At 48.7% G+C, this 14,633-nt stretch overlaps 1 protein-coding gene across 1 annotated transcript in view; it reads left to right on the plus strand.

The window, feature by feature from the left end:
• NPAS2 (neuronal PAS domain protein 2) overlaps positions 1-14,633 on the plus strand; it is a 204,741-nt gene that overhangs the window by 147,964 nt on the left and 42,144 nt on the right. The window contains exons 8-10 of the mRNA XM_018054924.1: positions 12,101-12,219; positions 13,084-13,166; positions 13,913-14,019. Coding sequence (XP_017910413.1) covers positions 12,101-12,219; positions 13,084-13,166; positions 13,913-14,019 — 309 coding nt within the window. The remainder of the gene's footprint in view (positions 1-12,100; positions 12,220-13,083; positions 13,167-13,912; positions 14,020-14,633) is intronic.

Consider the following 14,633-nt stretch of genomic DNA (forward strand, 5'->3'; position numbering starts at 1 on the left):
TATTTCACTCTTTTGGTGGCTGAGCAGTTTTTTTTGGCTGTGCTGGGTATTCATTGCTGCACAGGTTTTTCTCTGGCTGCAGCAAGTGCGGGCCGCTCTCTAGTTGTGATACACAGGCCTCTCATTGCAGTGGCTTCTCTTTGTTGTGGAGCATGGGCTGTAGGGCAGACATCAGTAGATGTGGCATGTGGGCTCAGTGATTGCAGCTCCCAGGCTCTCGAGTGCAGGCCCAATAGTTGTGGCGCACGGGCTTAGTTGCTTCACGTCATGTGGGATCTTCTCGGATCAGGGATTGAACCTGTGTTTCCTGCTTTGGCAGGCAGATTCTTTACCACTTAGCCACCACAGAAGGCTGGGGTGTATGTACCTTTTCAAATTATAGGTTTCTCCAGATATATGGCATTATTCTGTCTTAACAGAGGAGGAAATTGATACATAAAAGGGTTAAGTCTCAAGCGCATAGCGGGGACATGCAGGATCCACATAAAGAGCAAATCTAACCCGGAACTCATATTCTTAACCTCAGTGCTTTGCTGCTCACTACAAATCTAGCTGGAAACTGCACATTTAAATGCAAACGCAGGCCTCTCCCTGGCATCTAGCATCCTGTAGGCCCACAGCATTTGTTCCTGTGCACATCAGGTGTCCTGGATGTTTAGGTACCAGGATGTTTAAGAGTGCCTTAGACTTAAGTCAAATGCAGACACACAGACATGGCAAGGACTGTGATAAAGGAACAGGTTTATACTCACAGATCCCTAGACCTGCACACCACGAGAAGCTCCAGGGCAGGCCAGGAGCAGAGCGGGTTGATGAAATGTGGATGAGGGCCTCTAGCTGGTTTCTGTGGAAAAGAGCAGGTGAGGCAGAGCTTGGGCTTGGCTGGTTTGAATAATTTCAGCAGGCTTTGGGGGGTAAGGGCTTCCCTGGTGGCTCAGCAGGGAAGAGTCTGCCTGCCAATGCAGGAGATGAGGGTTTGATTCCCGGGTTGGGAATCTCCCCTGGAGAAGGAAATGACAACCCACTCTAGTATTCTTGCCTGCGAAATTCTATGGACAGAGGAGCCTGGTGGGCTATAGTCCTTGGGGGTCACAAAAGAGCTGGACACGACTGAGCAACTGAACAACAACTTGGGGTTAAGGGCTGTCCCCATTGCCTGGTCCGGGTGTGATTTGGGCAGGTGGAGAGTGGCTCAGAGTGTGAGAGCGAGATGGAGATGTTTGGGGTGTGTGTGCGCTACATGGGTTGGTTTGCATCTGAAAAGTACACCAGAAGTGAGTGGTTTACTATCTCTAAGAGTTGTCTGACCCTGAGAGGAGCAGTCCCTCTAGCTCAGCCCGGCCCCCAAATTCAAAACATCAAATACAGAAGCATAATTAATATACAGGCCACCCCACGCAACTTCCCCACGCAGGCACAGAGTAAGAGCAATATGTAAAGAGTAGAAGTGATGACATCAGTTAACATCAGTTTTATTTTAATCTAATACCTGCTCATACTTTGAGGAACTATTAATATATAGGATACCTGACTTGGGTCCATTACCATGAAAAGTCCTATTATTTCTGTAGGGCTGACTAATTTGAGGAGCATTGTCTGACTCTATTGGGGTTTTTAAAATGTGTATTTATTTGTATGTTTATTTAATTTTGGCTGCACTGGGTCTTCATTGCTGCGGGCGGGTTTTCTCTGTTTGCGATGAGTGGGGCTTGCTTTTCGCTGCAGGGCCGGGCTTCTCATTGCAGTGGCCTCTCTTGTTGCAGAGCAGAGGCTCTAGAGCCCTGGCCCAGTAGTTGTGGTCCGCAGGCTCAGCTGTCCCAAGGCATGTGAGATCTTCCCGGACCAGGGGTTGAACTTGTGTCCCCGGCATTGGCAGGCAGATTACCAACCACTGAACCCACAGGAAGTCCCTGGGGAATTCTTTGTTGATGCCTGGAAAGAGGAAATGCTGAATTTACTCACCTGTGGACTCATCACCAGCCTTCCTGGGCCCACATAGTCCATGCCTGGCATGTATGTATGTACCTGATAGAGGCAGGTTGATGTAGACTGAGGCTCCAGATCCTTGGCCCTAGACACACAGGGGGTTGGGGAGGAGCCAGGATTTAGGCCAAAGACTTCTGCCTCCAGGGGAGCTGAGGACAGAGAACTCCTTGACGGAGCCCAGAGTACCCTCCAGAGATGGAGGGCGGCTTCCTGGAAGGCTCTTGCCACGTCTCTGGCCTTAAACCCAAAGTGCAGTTGAAATCCACTTCCATGTGTGCTGGGCGGGGTGGAGTGTGTGCCTCCTGGTGCCCTGTGAGCTGTGTACACGGGCAGGCCTCCTGAGTAGTGCTCAGTGGTCAGGGGCATTGGTCCCTGGCCTCCATTTGCTCCCCACTGAGCTTCCTTCTCACCTGGGCTCTTCAGGTGTTGGGAGGCCAGTAGCCCCCTTCCTGACATCCTTGTCATGTCCCTCGCTTGCCCACCCCCCACCCCACTCCAAGAACTGTCCCTGACTCCCTCTCCCAGCCTAGAGCTTGTCTCACCAACCATCTGATGGAACCTAGGCTGACAGGTGCTGACTGCTTCCCTAGGCTTGTATCCATAGGAACCCTCAGGCCTTAAAGCAAAAGGCCCCCAGTGACATGTGTGGGGTGCAGGGCAGGGGAGAGAGGCTGGCACCGAGCCGGAGAGGAGACCTGTACGTCATGTCAATGAAGATGCTGTCTGCTTACCTGCTCAGAACTTCTGGCTCTGTGACCCTGGGAGGCTGGAAGAGGGGCGGACAGAGCACCCTGGCCCTTGTTGACAAGCTTGAACCCTCTAACCGGATGTTTCCAGGTTCACACATCCATTGTGCTACGTTTCCCCCTCCCCCCACCCATGGACACAAATGTACCAACTAACTGTTGCCTAAATGTGCTGTGTGCTGAGTCACTTCGTGCCCAGCTCTTTTGCGACCCCATGGACTGTAGCCAGTCAGGCTTCTCTGTCTGTGGGATTTCCCAGGCAAGTATACTGGAGTGGGTTGCCATTCCCTTCTCCAGGGGATCGTCCCAACCCAGAGATGGAACCCACATCTCTAACATCTCCTGCATTGGCAGGCAGGTTTTCCTTCTTTTCTTTTTACCAGTGAGCCACCTGAGAAGCCCAAATACTTGAGCAAAATGGCACGTCTTGGTCACTCCTTGGGACTCCATCATTTGCCGCAGATGTTCTAGGGGACAGAGGGCAGACAGGACTTCCCATCTTTAACCTAGATTTTTAATCATTGTGAAGACCGCTATATCAGGAAATGAGACAAGAAAGTATCGGTCATTTTCTTCGAATTGTTTCACTTGGGGGCAGTTTCTATCCTACTTCGTGAGAAGCTTCCAGAAGGAATCTGAGCTGGGCAGTAGAACCTCTTGTCTCATCCTGTCCCCGTAAAAAGTCCACTCTGTGACCCTGACCGTGTGGCTTGGAGCCCCGGGATGAACTGTTGGTTAGAGCAGCCTCTGGGCCACCTCTGCTCCGCCCACTGTTTCCAGAATAGAGTTGAAACAAAAATCACTTCATCTGGGGCTATGTTTGTCCAGTCACAGTTTTGTTTTTTTTTTTTCAATGCTTTCAAATAAATACCCTCCTAATCCCTAACCAAGTCCTGCTGCCGAGCCCTACACACTGATTGGGGAGGAGCTGCCCAGGTAAGTTTCAAAGGTGCAGGAGCAGTCTTTGCTGGAAGGGGTTCTAAGAGGCAGGTCCCAGTTCCTGAAAGAACTTGATGCCAGGAAGTAGGCTGTCCTCCCTGGGAGCCCAGCCTCTGCCCCCAGATTTGGATCTCACTGTGCTTCGGACTGAAATCCAGAAAGCAGTGTTTCAGAAGTGGCTGGTGCATCTCCAAATAGGTCATCCTCAGCAAACATTCCACTCTGGGTTTTCCACAAACCACACGGCAGAGGGTGCAAGTTTCCCTGCCCTCATTTCACCTACTCCTCTCTAACCATGCGGCTTCCCAGGTGGCGCTAGTGATAAAGAACTTGCCTGCCAGTGCAGAAGACATAAGAGACGCAGGTTCGACCCCTGGGTTGGGAAGATCCCCTGGAGAAGGGCATGGCAACCTACTCCAGTGTTCTTTGCCTGGAGAATCCCATGAACAGAGGAGCCTGGTGAGCTACAGTCCATGGAGTTGCAAAGAATTGGACACAACTGAAGTGACTTCTCAGGCACTCTGACCGCACAAAAAGATTTGAGATGCTGGAAGCAGAGGATGCTTTCCGGCTTTCGGCACTTGATGTCACTGTGTTCTGTGGGGTTTCTGTAGGTTGCCTCCTTTTCTGCCTTCGGGTTTGGGGATTTTCATTTGTTTGGTTTTTGAACTAAACTAATTGAGACATCTCAGTGAAGGGAACCAGCCGCCCGTCCGCCAGACCTCACAGGTAGTGGGGATGTGCATTTCACACTAAAGGATAGCTTCCTGGAGGGAAGTCTGATCTCTCTGTCCCAGGCCCCCAAGAGTGAGAAACAGTATCCCTTCTATACCTGCACGGGGATGTACAGCATCCTTCTCCGGAAAGATCAGTGCTGCCAGATTAGATTGCAAAGGAATCAAGTTCGCAATCAAGAACAAATTGTTACCCAAGGGCATCGTCCTGTGTGAGCATCTAATAAGATGGAATGGTGAGGAATGGTCAGAACCATTATCAGCCCTATCTCTCTGCTTATTTCAGCCCTGACTGTAGGGAACTTTGTACGGGTTGTGCAATACTTGTGATTAAAACACACACAAGATATGCACTTGGAGGATGGGACGAGGGCCTGTTCGCTTCCCCAAGCACCCGATGATCAGGCCAACCATCTGGGGGAGATCTTGTTTATACCCTCACAAGTTTCTGGCCCTGACAAATATTCATTTTAATTGATGAATACCAGGAGAGAGGAGAAACTCAATTAAGACTTGTATTTGCCCATTAGGGTGATTTTTTTTTTCAGCCCAGCACATTGCAGACCCCCGGCTCCCTCATGTGGCTCTCAGTCTTTCTCTGGTATCATTTTTCCACCTGCCAGACAGAACTGGCAGAAGAAAAAGAAGAAACCACGCATTACCCCCAGCAAGTTGGGTGGTGGTCCAGGCTAAAAAGCACACAGCATTGTTTTGCCACTGCTCTGAGAGCCCAGTCCACTTTTCACAGCACATCATGGGAAGGGTGCTGTGAGGAGAGAGAGTCTGGGAAGAGCGAGTAATTAGCAGGAGAGGATTTCTCATGAAAGTGCAGAAAAAAATTTTTCCCTCCACATTCTAACCCTCCAGCCCGAACGTTGTGGATGTTCATCACAAGTGAAACTTAGGGACCTCATTGTTCCTTTAACAAACCTCCTCATTGACTGTTTCATGTCTTCCTAGACACCTACCAGCTTTTTTTTTTTCATTTGTTCCAAGAAGTGTGGGGAAGGCTATTTGTCACTCTGCTTGTGTACCTGTGGGCTTCCCTGGTGGCACAGTGGTAAAGAATCCACCTGCTGATGCAGGAGACACAAGAGACATGCATTCGATCCCTGGGTCGGGAAGATCCCCTGGAGAAGGGAATGGCAACCTACTCCAGTATTCTTGCCTGGGAAATCCCTTAGACAGAGGAGCCTGGTGGGCTATGCTCCATGGGGCTGCAAAGAGTCGTACACGACTGAGCAACTACACACGCACATTTCTGTGCTATTGGGCTTCCCGGGTGGCTCAGAAGGTAAAGAATCCACCTGCAACTTGGAAGACCCGGGTTCAGTCGCTGGGCTGGGAAGATCCTCTGGAAGAGGGCATGGCAACCCACTCCAGTATTCTTGCCTGGAAAATCCCATGGACAGAGGAGCCTAGAGGGCTACAGTCCACGAGGTCGCAGAGAGTCAGACACGACTGAGCAGCTAACACTTGTGGACTATTACTCTGTTTTGCTACAGCTACTGCAACTAAGTTATCGTTGGCAGGCCATCTCTGATCCAAATTCTCCACGGTGTGGTCCTGATGGCCAAACTGATGCTGAGGAGACAAGTTCCTCTCTCTCTCTTTCTTACTTGGCTGACCCTCCTTGTCACCCACTTCCTCCATCTTGCCCTTCGGAAGCAAGTCCTTGTCCGCCCCTGAGGTCTCCTGCCCCCACAGCATCCTTATCTCCTTGTCATGACTGATTTGGGAGGCTCACCTCTGTCATCAGGCAGACTGGGAAGGCAACCCCAGATGCCAAGACATCATCATTCTTTTTTTTTAATTTTTTTATTATTAATTGGAGGATAATTGCTTTACAAAATTGAGTTGGTTTCTGTCATACACCAACATGAATCACCATAGGTATACATATGTCCCCTCCCCCTTGAACTTCCCCCCATCCCCCTTCCCATCCCACCCCTCTAGGCTGACATGGAGCGCTGGGTTAGAGCTCCCTGCGCCATGCAGCAGATTCCCGCCGGCTGTCTGTTTTACAGATGGTGGTGCGTGTGTGTGGATGCTCCTCTCTCAGTCCATCCCCTCCTCTCCTTCCCCACCGTTTCCACAGGTCTGATCCCTAGTCTGCATCTCCACTGCTGCCCTGCAGGCAGGATCCTCCTTCTAGACTCCATATATATGCACTAATATTGTCCTCCATTGAACCTTGGGGTTCTCTTGGTTTTGGAATCCTGAGAATTTGAGCCCAAGGAAAAATTCTTTCAGGATCTCTGAAATCAGAGACTTCAGTGCTGAACGATCCGTGAGCGAAGAAGGGGCTTGGTAACCCCTTGATCCTTTCAGCATCCTGCATCTGCCCAAGCATGAGGCCCATGACAGGTGCTTGGCCGTTTTCCACAGAGCCATGATGCCTGTGCATGCTGCTTTGCAGCTATTTCTCACTCAGGCATCCTTCTGACCAGTGTTAATGCCTCAGAGGGCAGTGAGCCAGCCCGAGTACCCTGGAACCAGAACCGTGTCGTGGGCCAGCCTCCCACAGCCCAAGGCCACCAGCAGCAGCAGGCTGGGCTACGGAAGGGAAGCCAACCAGGAGTCTCAAGGTCTGCACATTGGTTGCTGGTTAGGATCTGAAGGTCTCTTCCCAGACTGGACTTTAAGCTGTGGTGCAGTGTGAGGTGGAAGATCATCTCGAGAGAGAGTCATTGAGTAAACACGTGTGGGCAAGACTCCTGCTCAGAGCTGGAGACAGAACCAGCCCCACCCAAACCCCATCACTGCCCCAGTTCCCACTGTGGGGAAAGCTAGCTCTTCAGCTTTGGGTTTTTGATTAGAGCACTTATTTTTTTGATACTATAGGAGTTATGTATTCACTATACACAGAACACGGTGTTGTTTAGTTGCTGAGGTGTGTCCGACTCTCTGTGACCCCATGGGCTGCAGCCCGCCAGGCTCCTCTGTCCATGGGATTCTCCAGGCAAGAATACTGGAGTGGGTTGCCATTTCCTCCTCCCGGGGATCTCTGCGACCCAGGAATCGAACCCACATCTCTTGACTGGCAGATGGATTCTTTACCACAGAGCCAGCAAGGAAGCCCATACACGGAACATGTCCCCAGTAAAATGTACAGAAAATCACTAAAAAATATGATTTGGTGAACATGTTCTCAATTAGAGAACATACTGATACTAAATCAGTTGGGAATAGTTGTTTGCCTCAAAATAATCTAGTTATAGGGCCCAGAGTCTCCTTTATATCTGATGCAAAGTTCAGAGGGGCTTCCCTCCTAGCTCAAATGATAAAGAATCTGTCTGCAATGCAGGAGACCTGGGTTCAATTCCTGGGTGGGGAAGATCCTCTGGAGAAGGAAATGGCCACCCACTCCAGTATTCTTGCCTGAAGAATCCCATGGACAGAGGAGTTTGCAGGCTACAATCCATGGGGTCGCAAGAGTCGGACATGACTTGGCAACTAAACCACCAAACCACCACGACCAAAGTACAGTACTTATTTTGGGGACTATTTCCTAATGTGTTGTACGAGGAGGCAGAGTTCACAATTAAATATGACTCTAGTATATTACAGAGGAGACCCGGGTTCGATCCCTGGGTCAGGAAGATCTGGAGAAGGGAATGGCAATCCATTCCAGTATTCTTGCCTGGAGAATTCCATGGACAGAGCAGCCCGGTGGGCTACAGTTTGTGGGATCACAAAGAGTCAGACATGACTGACCAACTAACATTGCTACAACCACTAGTATATTACAGTCCCCGCACACAATAAATCAGTTTGTTACAGATGAAAACAAATCATTCTTTGATTATTTGTGTTAATGGGATGCAAAGAAATACTGGATAATTTTAAATGCCAAATAACCACAAAATGACTCATCTTTGATAGTGTATTAGGTTTTATTATTACACAGGATATAAATGGGGTAAGATATTTTTGTGAATAATACATCTCAAACAAAACAACGAAAATGAGGCCACCCTCTAATGATTCACAGGATTGTACTCAGACCACTGTTGACTAACCCTGGGATGTGGAACAGGAATTAATCAGTTTCGTATCTGTCGTTGGTTAGTGCTGTGTGTTTGCTGGTGGCAGGGAAAGGAGAAGTCTGGAAAGGGACAGAAATCTAATAAGACAGGGCTTTGCCTTCCTTGAGTGGTTAATCCTTCTGAGAGGCTCTCGAAGCCAATTGTAATTAGATCTATTTTCTCCTATGACTGAAGTTGAAACAACTAATTAAGTCCTTAATTAATGTTTTTCAACCACCTTGGGAAGTGCCAGAGAAGTTGCTCTAAGTCATCCCTATTACTCAGAGGTCCCTGGGCACAGCCTCCTTTTGTTGACTCTAGAATATGTGAGAAAGCTCATGCTGGGAATACAAGTCATTTCAGAGGCAACCGACAAAACGTTGACAGGGTCTTCTTCCCCCTGGTTTCCCCCAAGGTTTTCTCCTTGCCCTCTGTTACAACTTTCAGTCTTCATTTATTTTCACCTTTGCTCAAGACTTCATCTGCTTAAGGCGTCTGGGGGTGGAAGCTTGTTTAGAAAAGGAGGTTGTTCAGTTTCAAGCCCCTCTGTAAAATATCCAACTTATCAAGTGCAGAGTCTGAGCAATCATGAGATGTCCCTCCTGGGGTGCATTTTCTTCTTTAAAGCCGTCAAAGTGATAAGAGGACTGATAAAAACCATCTTGGGGAGGCAGTCAGGCCAAGGGCAAGGTCTGCAAAACATCCACTTCTTTTCCACGATCCGAGGCTCTACCGCTCGAAGAAGTTATCAGAGGCTGGTGTTCACTACCCCTTCCTCCTCACAGTAAATCACCCAGGGAGGTGCTTACTGACATGAATTTAGCAATTGAAAAGGTTACTCAAACTAGTTTGTGGTTTGTGTGTGTGCAGGATATTGTCTGACTCTGCAACCCCATGAACTGTTGCTCACCAGGCTCCTCTGTCCATGGAATTCTCCAGGCGAGAATACTGGAGTGGGTTGCCATTTCCTACTCCAGGGGATCTTCCCAACCCAGGGATCAAACTATGTCTCCTGGCCCAGGCAGGCAGATTCCTTACCACTGCACCACTGGGAAGACCAGGTCATGGCATAAAGATTTTCTCTTAAATTCTTGGGATGTCCTCAGATGTTCGTTTGGAAGGTCTTGCTATTCTGAAAGAGAAGAGAGGATTTTATTAGGTTTTTATCTGGCAGGCAGTGTCTCTAGATTCAGGCAGAGAGGATCTTCCACATCTGGGAAATTTTTAAACGTCTTTTTTTTAATGACACAGATGTTCACATCTGCAGACCCTTCCCTTGTGTGGACTTGTTTTCCTTTCCCTTGGTGACTTCCTTGGCCCACCCGAGAAATTAATCTGCAATGATCTAAGCCAGAGACCAACAGATGTAAATTCTCTCGGGCCCACTCTGTTTTGTTTTCCTCACTTTATATTCATGTTTGGAAACATTTATTAGTATTTATGCGAAGGCATTCAGAGACTATGTTTGGTAAAATGAGTGTGTTCCTGTTGGTGGGTAGCCGACCACTATAGATAGAAGACCCAGTATAGATGGATTCACTTAGAAACCTGTAAACATAGGAAACAAAACATTACTGGAAAGCCAGAGAGTCTTACCGATTTCATTTCAGAAAACAGTTTTCTGATGCTTTTTATGGTCTCAAATTGGAAAACATAGCTATGTCTTAATCTACAAGCTCAGAAATATGCGTGATATAATCAACTACATTTTAAAAAGAAAGAAGTAATGTAGGTTACCTAGAATAATAATCCTCAACCCTGGCTGCATGTTAGTAAATTGGGGGAGGTTTTATTGTTTTTTTAAAGAAACATTTTAGGGACTTTCCCTGTCCATGGTTAAGATTTGACCCTCCAGTGCAGGGGCGCAGGTTTGATCCCTGGTTGGGGAACTAATATCCCACGTGCCTCTTGACCAAAAAAAAAAAAAAAAAATCTAAACATAAAACAGAAGCAATATTGTAACAAAATCAATAAAGACTTTAAGAAAATAAAGAAAAAATTTTATTTTTTTACTGACTTTTTAAGACCCAATTTTATTTTATTTAAAAAAAATTTTTGGCCACATGGTGTGCAGGATCTTAGTTCCTCATCAGACCCATGACCCCTGCATTGAAAGTGTGGGATCCTAACCACTGGACCACCAGGGTGGTCTCTGGGGAGACTTTATAAAGTGTAGCTGATCTGGGCTGGGGGCAATCATGTATCTAGTTCTGGGGAATCTGGAGAGAATTTCATGTACCTGATAGGTTGACATTTCTCCTATTGAATTCTTTTTTCCACCCAGCAAACTCCACTGAAAATAACGAGAAGTTTTCTCTGGAAGGTAAAGCCATTTTTCACAGTCACCCTGAAGACAGGTGTTCTGCTTCTAGGGAAACGGCTACTGATGCCAAGTGGTACCACCCCTGGGCCTCTTGGGGGCCTGGCCTCAGCATCATGGTGGGCGGGAGCCCAGAACAGCCCCCTCTCGGCCCTGTTAGAACCAGGACTTGAAGTCCCAGGACCTGGGTGGAGGCCCTGCTGCACCATTTCAACTCTGAGTGAGCTCAGTTAATATACACAAGCCTCCTAGACCTTGGGTTCCTCATTTATAGGATAAGGAAAGCCAGCCTTCCTGGCCTGTGAGAACACATAAGACACAATGAATGGGTTTTGTCACCTGGGCAGTGAGTTCTGTTGTGGACACTGTGTAACTGGGGGGTGGGGGGTGGTCACTGTGAATCCTGAGCTATCTCCTCAGTCAAGTCCTGCAGCATCCTGGGCTCTGTGATGGTTCAGGGCACAAGCTCTTGAATCCCAAGTAGACCAACCCAGGGTCAAGACCCACTGGCTCCCCTATAGTAGTAGTAGTACTGGTTACTTAGTCATGTCCAGCTCTTTGTGACTCAGCAGACTGTAGCTCGTGCTCAACCAGGCTCCTCTGTCCATGGGATTCTCTAGGCAAGAATCCTGGAGTGGGGAGCCATGCCCTTCTCCAGGGGATCCTCTCAACCCAGGGATCGAACCTGGGTGTCCTGCACTGCAGGCAGATTCTTCACCATCTGAGCCACCATACTTCCCCTGAGCCTGTCAGTATCAGAACACTGTCCAACGATGCAGCTCACCCTTAGGACACGAGCTGACATGCACGTCCAGACCCTCCTGGGGCCGTCTGCTGGTCTGGCAGAGGACTTTTTCCCAGCACAGTAACCTCCGTGGCTGCAGGACTAGTGGCAGTGGGAGGCAGAGTTGTGTGGTGGTGTTTAGTCACTACGTCATGTCCAACTCTCTGCGACCCCATGCACGGTAGCCCGCCACGCTCCTCTGTCCATGGGATTCTCCAAGCAAGAATACTGGAGTGGGTTGCCATTTCCTCCTCCAGGGGGTCTTCCTGACCCAGGGATCGAACCCACATCTCCTGCACTGGCAGGTGGATTCTTTACCACTGAACCACCCGGGAAGCCCTAGTTGTGCGTTGCTAACTCAAATTCCATCTCTGTCTGGCCTTGTGCCCGTTGCTTCCCAGTCTGAGCCTCAGGTTCCCATACAGTGGGGGTAAGAATAGCATTTGACATCCCCAAGTTGCTGTGAGAATGAAATGGCTGATGGACCTGAGGCCGCTCGGTGGTGCCCGGGGGGCTGGCCCCACACCAGCTAGGGCTGACCTGTGTCTCCTCCCCTCCACCAGTGCCCAGCCCCTCTTGTAATGGCTTTGATGGCGCCCTTTCAAGGCCCTGCCGAGTGCCCTTGGGGAAGGAGGTCTGCTTCATCGCCACCGTTCGCCTGGCCACACCACAGTTCTTAAAGGCAAGTACCCAGAGAGAATTTATCTTGCGGAACAAGTACCCCCAAATCACCTTGTGTGGCAGGTAATTCCTTGTCTTTCTGGGAAAGAAGATTTCAATGAGCTCATCACCGACTCTGAGAATGTTCAGTATCTGATTTCTGTATAGCAACAGCCCCACAAACTCTTTCCCCAAGCCTCAGTTTCCTAAAAATACCAGAGCAGGTAGCCATTCCCTTCTCCAGGGGATCTTCCTGACCCAGAGATCAAATCCGGGTCTCCTAGACTGCAGGCACAGTCTTTACCTGGAAAGTCCCTCTTTTGGACTTCATGGACTGTAGCCCGCCAGCATCCTCTGTCCATGGGATTCTCCAGGCAAGAAGGGTAGCTATGCCCTCCTCGAGGGGATTTTGTTTGAAGGCAGTCAATCACTGGGGCAGAAAAGGGTCTTCCAAAACTCTGTAAACCTTCCTACTCTTCACATGTATGTTGACACCAATCAGCACACACAGGTAAAACCTGTCAGACAGATCTCCGGACTCTCATCTGTAATTTCTTTCCCTTGGATGGGATGAATGTTGAGTTAAGTTACTCATTCAAATTCAGATGAAAAGCCGTTTTCCATGTGTTTACCACATGTCTAGATGATAGGAAGGGAGGGGTATGACATTTTGGCTCTCAGAACTTTTTCCCCAGCTTGTGAAATAAATTTAGCAGCCGCTAATACCGAAATTAGCTGCTGATGAGGAGTTTTGGTCCAATACAACTTGGAAACTTGCTCTAAGTGCTTTTAACTTCTGTTGCTGACCGTGCATTCTTGACACCACTGGGGGTGGGGGGTGAGAATCTGGTACCCCAAGTCATATTTTTCCTCCCTTTCAATACAGGAAATGTGCATCGTTGACGAACCTTTAGAGGAATTCACTTCAAGGCATAGCTTGGAATGGAAATTTTTATTTCTGGATCACAGGTTTGTGAAAAGAAAAACACATTTGGGTTGGGTGCTTTTTCAAGCGCTTATTTCCAGGAGCCAGGCTCTCCCTGGGGGACAGAAATCAGACCTGGTCCTCTCTTGCGGTGGGGAAAATGCTTGTGGCCAAAGGGCTGGGCTCTCCCTCCACTGCATTTGTTCCATATGTGGATATGTCCTGGGTGTGGGTCAGAGCATCTCAGGAGAGCCACACAGCCCCGCTGGAGACATCCTCTGGGACATCCCCGCCTGCCCCATCCCCACCCCACTCGGGACCCTCGCTAGCTCCCATTAAGCAAGGCAAGATGTGAAGGAAGCTCTCGTTTTATTTCCTTCAACACCCTTTCATCCCTTTAGACTAATCTTTTTTCTTTCTTGTGTTACATTTTTTCACAGTTGAAGAGCTAACAATCTCCCCTTCCTGCCCTTTGATTTTTTTTTATGACACTTTAGAATTGGGCTGACTCCATGCATAGCTGTTTTTAATTATTCAGCAATAATAACATTTATGATCACTGGGGCCAGTTTAGGTCAAGGGAACCCAGTGTCTAATGCCAAAAAATGTGAGCACTTTGGAAAACACCGCCTCTCTGCTTTTGACCATTGCCAAATGGTATTTTATGCACTTATTATTGAGAAATGAGGCCCCTGGGTTGATCAAGAAGCATGCAAACTGCCCCTGCCCATTGGCCACTACAGGAAGCCCGCAAGGCTGATGAAGACCCCCCTACCAACTGTCCTTGCAGAGCCCCTCCTATCATAGGGTACCTGCCTTTTGAAGTCCTGGGAACCTCGGGCTATGACTACTACCACGTGGATGACCTGGAGCTCCTAGCTAGGTGCCACCAGCACCGTGAGTACCCCTGCCAACCCCCCAGCTCCCCTCCTGAGGACCTCCATTCTCTCCCTGCAGCCCTGACAGCAGGATCGTAGGCTCTGCAAGTCGATGTATTACTTGGTTTCTTCTGAGGCCAAGAATTTTAACTTCTCTGAGATGATCAAGTTGCGGTCCGTGTTGGAGGTCCTTGTCTAGATTCCCCTGTTTTCTTTGCACCTGGAATTGACTTTGATCTGTGTGCTTCCTCCTCCAGCCCCTTCCCAGCTCCCCTCAGCTATGCCAACTATTTGATCTTTTTTTGCTTTTTAAGTAGTCTGATAACTATTAGTTATTTATTTGGGGGCTTTCTCTAGTTATGGCAAGCAGGGGCTACTCTCTAGCAGTACTCGGACTTCTCATTTTGGTGGCTTCTCTGGTTGCAGAGCACGGGCTTCAGTAGTTGTGGCTCATGGAGCTTAATTGCCCCATGGCATGTGGAATCTTCCCAGACCAGGGATCAAACCTGTGTCCCCTGCATTGGCAGGTAGATTCTTAACCACTGGACCACCAGGGAAGTCCTACAAATATTATTTTATTGGCAGATTCAGTGCTTCCTTTTGTCGCTTTGGTCTCCTGGTTAGGCTTTCTCT

The sequence above is a fragment of the Capra hircus genome, chromosome 11 (assembly GCF_001704415.2).
Source record: "Capra hircus breed San Clemente chromosome 11, ASM170441v1, whole genome shotgun sequence".
Classification (NCBI taxonomy): Eukaryota; Metazoa; Chordata; class Mammalia; order Artiodactyla; family Bovidae; genus Capra; species Capra hircus.